The 6,000-nt window shown below is 43.9% G+C and overlaps 1 protein-coding gene across 1 annotated transcript in view; it reads right to left on the bottom strand.

Moving 5' to 3' along the window:
* Positions 1-232: 232 nt before the first annotated feature.
* The window catches only part of CABLES1 (Cdk5 and Abl enzyme substrate 1), a 71,461-nt gene continuing 65,693 nt past the window's right edge, over positions 233-6,000 (bottom strand). Inside the window, exons 9-10 of the mRNA XM_065668117.1 lie at positions 4,936-5,143; positions 233-3,384 (exon numbers count right to left, since the gene is read on the bottom strand). Of these exons, the coding sequence (XP_065524189.1) occupies positions 3,244-3,384; positions 4,936-5,143 (349 nt within the window). The 3' untranslated portion in view covers positions 233-3,243. The remainder of the gene's footprint in view (positions 3,385-4,935; positions 5,144-6,000) is intronic.

The raw sequence follows: 6,000 nt of genomic DNA, 5'->3' as shown, positions 1-6,000 counted from the left end.
TGGTCTGGGGGGAAGAAGATTAAGATCTTCGCTGGAGGAAAGATCCTGGAAGTGACAGCTCTTCAGGGAGATGAGTGCCAGGAGACGGCAAGGGCCCTTGGGCAATCCCACCACTGCCTATTAGGAAGTAGCTTTATGCCCCAGAGGCAGACAAAGCCAAAACCACTGAACACATACAGGTGAGAGAACAGAGTCACTTTAGGTACTGTCACTGGTGGAAAAGAGTCTGGGATTTTCAACTTTTTTAAAACTTTTATTTTTTTTAGAAAAGGAATAAACTCTGCATGGTAGAGCGTACGGTTTCATTTCAGAACAGAACAAGTGATACGGAATGGATTATTTTCCCAAACTATGTAAAGCTGAACCTAAAATCATTCATAAATCAATACTCGTTACCATGTAAGACAAAGGAAAACAATCATCATGGGTTTTGTTTGGTACAGATTTCCTCTACCACTTCAGCCTGAATTTTCCCAAGGTTGGGGAGGAAAGGGGGGGCAAATCCTGCCCGCTGTCCTAACCAGAATTGTACTGACCAAGCTTTGTGCTCTGAGATCTAGCATCATATGGCTTTATATATGTTCCTAAGCGAACAGTGCAACATCATCACCATCTTGTTTATTCCACATTCAAACTGTAACTGAACATCACTCTGAGACCCTTTTCCATCCCCAAAACAACAACAACGAAAAGCAGAAAGTCTCCAGCAATCAGATTTCATCCCAGAAATCTGTGTAAACTGTAGATCAGGGTTGGGTAGCAGCACAGAAGACAAAAGATGTGACAGCGTGATTCAATAGTGTCTCTAAAGACTACTGTAAGACCGTCATTCTTTAGTCTGCATCTTGCAATCACAATTTGCTTTTTTTTCCCTGCAAATACTATAAAGCAATGTAAGAAAAAAAAATCAGGCTCAAAACAAAAGGTAGAAGCCTTTACGGAAAGGTAAAGCTTCTGCTTAGCCTTGAGTGGTTGCTATTAGAAACAGATCTGTGCTATCAGAAGCAAATCTTGAACGTATATACACTATTTTGGTGGAAAGGGATGCAGCCAAGGGCGGGAGCCCTCCTAGCAGACCCGCAGGCCTGTAGGTCAACACCGTGCTGCCTTTCTGAGCCGAATAAACAGGCAGGGCAGATAGAGGCATTAGGTGTGCTCCAAGCTCTTGGCTCCTCTGTTCCTTGGCTGCATGAGGGCTGGGAGGAGGAGAAGGAGGAAGCAGGAGCACTGGCAAGGGCCCCCCTTCCCTTGCTCCGCAGGTGGGTGAGTGGTGCATGGGTTTCAGCGATGAGGGGCATTGCACCAGGGAGGTTAAGTGCACGCTTTTCTCTTTACCCCTCTTACAATCACAGAATAGTTAGGGCTGGAAAGGACCTTAAGATCATCTAGTTCCACGGTAAGTATTAATAGTAACTGCAAGCTAGCATAGTCAGCCTCCCCCTTAAAATGGAGGGAGAGCAACAGCATCCAACAAATTCCCGTTTGTCCTGACATGTGTAACCTTTCCAGATTCTATACAGCAATCATATGCAGGCATTTTTCATACTAGAATTTAAAGGAGTCAAAGCTGGTAAAGAAACTGGATGTTTCCTGGCCTAACTGAAGGAAACAATAAAACTGATTAAAGCAAGAGCGAAAGAAAGTAAGCATTAGTGTGTTTACATCTTCTGGTTTTCTCTATGGTCTGCTCACAAGCCCTTTCCATACTCTGAGCAAGCACTCCCAAACTTAGAGAGGTAAGGCTTCAGCTAATACCTCATAGTTGAGATTATCATTTATTTTATAGAATTACCATAAACCTAAGTATTTGACTTTGCCAGATATATGTGGGGCACGTGAAGGGCAAGGTTAAGTGAACCAGCACAGGAGAAGACTGGACAGGGGTGTAATCCCACAGGATTAACAGTGATCAAATGATGTCCATCAGCACGGCATTAGCTTAGTGTGTATGTAGCACTGGGGGGCTCGGATGAGACCCTCCAGATTTCTGGGTGTCCAGTCAGAACCAGGGAAGCTGCAAGAAGTTTTACTGTAAAACTCCAGTACTGAAATGTCTAGAGGAGCTGGACCTCTAACTTCAATGGGCACTGATTTTAGGTTCCGCACAGTCAATTCTTGTTAAAACCCAAACCTTTAATAGCTGATGGCCCTGGTGTTGGAGCCTTAAGACACCTGTTATACTGCTGAGCCCTACTCTTTTTGCTTTTTTTTTTAATAAAACACTGTTTTAAGATAGAGCACAATAAATGTGCTTATTACGCACTCTAACATAGAGCACAGAAATACAACACTACAGAGTGCAAGTCTAACCATCTCCACAGTGGGAAAAGTGCGAAGGTTAAAAATATGCATGTGGCTTAACACAAGATAGGTTTAAAAAACATGACATGGAAATCTCATACTAATGCTTTCGTCTTTATCACAGACATGACTGAAAACTTAAGGTCAGTTGCTGATCCTTCTCTCGTAGTAGTAGTGTAATCCTTTCAAAGGTACAATGTGTGAAAGATCAGAGACTGAAAAAAAACCAAGTGTCCAAAAAAATGATCCCATTTACCACTTTTCCAGTAGTTATGTTTTTAAAGAAGTAAACACATAAGGTCACCTTGATCTTTGCCATCGGTAACTGAGACACTTGGAAACAGCTAAGCCAACCACCTGGACTGAGATCAGCTCGGTGTCGCACACGCACACGCACACGAGTACACACACAAACACCCCACAGGAAAAAAGTGCACTTTCAATTGCTGATACAAAAATAGATTGGCACATTCTTTTTGACACAGTGAAGATATCCTCTTTAAAAGCTTTTTCACTTTAAGAAGTCCTCTGTGAAGTTGCAGCAGGTTGGTAGAAAAAGCGCTATGAGAATGCACTCATGTGGGCTTCCAGGGTTTGTGTGATGGAGAGAGGGGTGGTCATGGAGGCTGCCCTTCTAATTTTTGCCTACTTTTACAGCTGTAGTCCCCACAGATAGGGCCAGTCACCATGCAGTTTCAGCATGTTAACCATTTACCAACAGCTCAGTCTTCACCTGCCTTGAGAAAGTCATGATAACGTAAATCTGTCAAAGCTGAGAGTCTTGAGTCAATGCAGTATCTCCTACACGTTGTTGGAAAAACTGTTCTGGGGAGAGAGAGCGCTAAGTGTCAGGAGTCTGATTTTGCATTTCCAGTAGTAACTGCGGCTCAGGAGAGCCAAGCGGGAACAGTCGGGAGCCCCTTCCCCGGAGGGCAGCCAGCGCTAGGAGTTCTGCACCAAGCGTCTGTAGTGCGGCATCACTTCGTGCTCGGGAAGGTGGAGAGCAAACTCCAAGGCCACCAGCACTGGGAACTCAAAGGCAATCAGCTCTCGCCTGTTCAGCCGGAACTTCTCTTCCAGTTTCTGCAAGGACGGCCGAGGAAACAGAACAAAATCTTTGTGAGTGAGTATGTGACTTTCTTACAGACACCATGATTCAAAATGTGCATGCTGCTGTCATTTAAGCCTCTGTCCCACTGGACTTGCATGGCTCTAGGTTTAGAAAATGAGAGCAGGATGAACTGGATGTACTGATTCCTTAATGTAAAGGTGAACTCACAAAGCTCAGCCAGCCATGCTATTTCTGACACGTTCACCATTTCGCTCATTCCACCTCCAGCAGCTACATCTTCTAATGATCACAGTGATTACCACTGCAGGAAGAGGAAACTCCTGCCTTCATGCACTGAAATCACTTGTGTAATGGAAGACATGCGTCTGCCCACAAACTTCCTGCACTGCTTGAAATCACTAATTTTCCTTTCAGCATCACTGTGTTACAACACCCTATTGGGAAAATTATTTCTGCTGCAATTAGATACATTCGATCTTAATACCTCAGTTGTCATCTGCAACAACCAGAAGAACAGCAAGTAATAAAAACTACTATTCTCAAGGGAGATGAGATGGGTTTCATAGCTGGCTTTCTGCTGTAATGTACTAAACCTCCCATCTGCTCTGCTGTTCTCACTGGATTTGGATGCTACAAGTAGGCAGCCAGATGTTTAGGGTTATTTCCCCACTCCCCTCTTATGATCTCCCTGGCTTGCTACTTCTCTGTGCCCACTGTGTTTTGGAAAAACTCAATGTGTCTTAAGGACGGATCAGTGTTTCAGGGCAGCAAGAGAGGCCAGATCTTCCAATTCCCACCCAGTTGATTCTTTTCCCTGGTTATTCAGAGGGGTTTGTGACAAACTGACTGTCAACCCAACTCTGTGATTGTGGCAGAAGGGCATGAGTCCAGTCCTGCCCTCCAGCCAAGTTCCCCCATCTCTTCAACTGAATTGGTTGTAGCCAAGTACCCAGCTACGCACCCAACTTTCTGTAGTATTAAATCAGATTGGTATCTCAGTGCTTGCAAAAGATTACAGAATAACGCTCCCCTCTGTTAACATTTTCATATGGAGTGGGTGGAAGAGGAAACACCTTACTCTACAAAAAAACAGCTGGGGTGAGACATTCTGATGGGAACACTTCTTTAGGTTTTCTTGCCCAAAAGTTTAACTTGATGAAAGAAATAAAAACTTGTTAGCCTATTAGATTCCCTCTGAAATTAGTATCTACGTTTATCTCTCGAAGGAGAGTCCTGTTGACACTCTTGAAAACATAATAAAAGGCAAAATGAATTTCCTGAGGGTTAACTTTTGACTTGTATTGACAGAATGGTGGTCAGACACCTCTCAGCCCTCACAGTACCTGACACCAGGGTTTTCAGTCACATCAAATGAGCTTCCCACACCTCTGCAGTGACATTGATCACTACTACTTCCACATAAATGTATAACAAAAAAGGGTATGTAGCTGTCTGTACAGCTGGAAACCTAAAAGACAGCATGACCACTAGCAAGCTGGCTTGAATAGACCACATGCTGGCATTTCATGTAGAAGGAACACTGGAAGCCTATGGATACGTACATCTATCAGATGCTTGACTTCATGTTTTCTGAGGTCACTGCCAATTTTGGCTGCTAAAAGAACACAGGCTCCAGCACAAAGCTTTCTATTCTGCTTGTTCAGCTTCCCCTTGAGAGCGAGCTTCTCAAAGTAGACAAAGGCCATGGCCACTGTGGGCTCTTCAAAACCACATTCTTCTTGAGCAAGCTTGCGCATTTCTCTCTTCAAGCTGAGTAAAGAGAGCAGACAAGTATGCTGTGAACTGTGTTTTAAAGCATTTCTCATTTTACACTAGGAATCATCCTTTCAGAGATTCCTGATTAGTCAAATGGAGGGGAAAAGGAAAAGGTAATTTACTGGGCAGACACCTTTATACTCTGTTTTGGGGACACATTTTATGGCATGTTTTGAACTCATCCTTCCCCCTCACTGCCCCCAGAAAGTTGTGTCAAACTATAAAAGCAACTGAAAAGCGTTGACATTTTCAGCAGCAGTATTTCATCAGAGGTCTTAAGCTGCGTACAATTTATTTAGCGTTAGTAACAACAGGTTGATTGCTTGTGCTCTATATGCAGCTTTGCCGCTGGTTATGGCTGGTCAAATCCAAACCGACAGCCCTCCCATGTACTGCAGTACTGCCTGGTTACAGAGCCACATGGCTCAGTGTCCTTCTGGCCACTTCAGTCAAATGAAATTATCATTACTTCAGTGAAGCAGTATGTCTAGCTTGCTACACTGGAAACAGTGACGAAATACTACAACTTTTCTGTGAAACTGACCACCTGTTTTGCTTCTAACCATGCTCTTGGACAAGGCACAAAAGTCAGCATTTCTCTTTCCTCAGTCCCCTTTTAAGCTAACTGCCGTGAGCTTAAGAGACTCCGTGTTATTTCTCTTGGTATTATAGTTTAGTGCGTATCCAGCTCACATCCTCATCCCTTTAGATGTTGCGTTTCCCTGATCTTCTTTACTCAGCCCACTAATCAAAGCAATCATCTGACTTGTTCTGCACCTCTGCTGGTCACTGCTCCTGGATGCTCAACCACTGCTGTGCTTGCCCTCATGTACAGCAGCAATTGCACTGAC

The sequence above is a fragment of the Lathamus discolor genome, chromosome 2 (assembly GCF_037157495.1).
Source record: "Lathamus discolor isolate bLatDis1 chromosome 2, bLatDis1.hap1, whole genome shotgun sequence".
NCBI lineage: Eukaryota > Metazoa > Chordata > Aves > Psittaciformes > Psittacidae > Lathamus > Lathamus discolor.
This window is presented reverse-complemented; position numbering and strand designations above follow the sequence as displayed.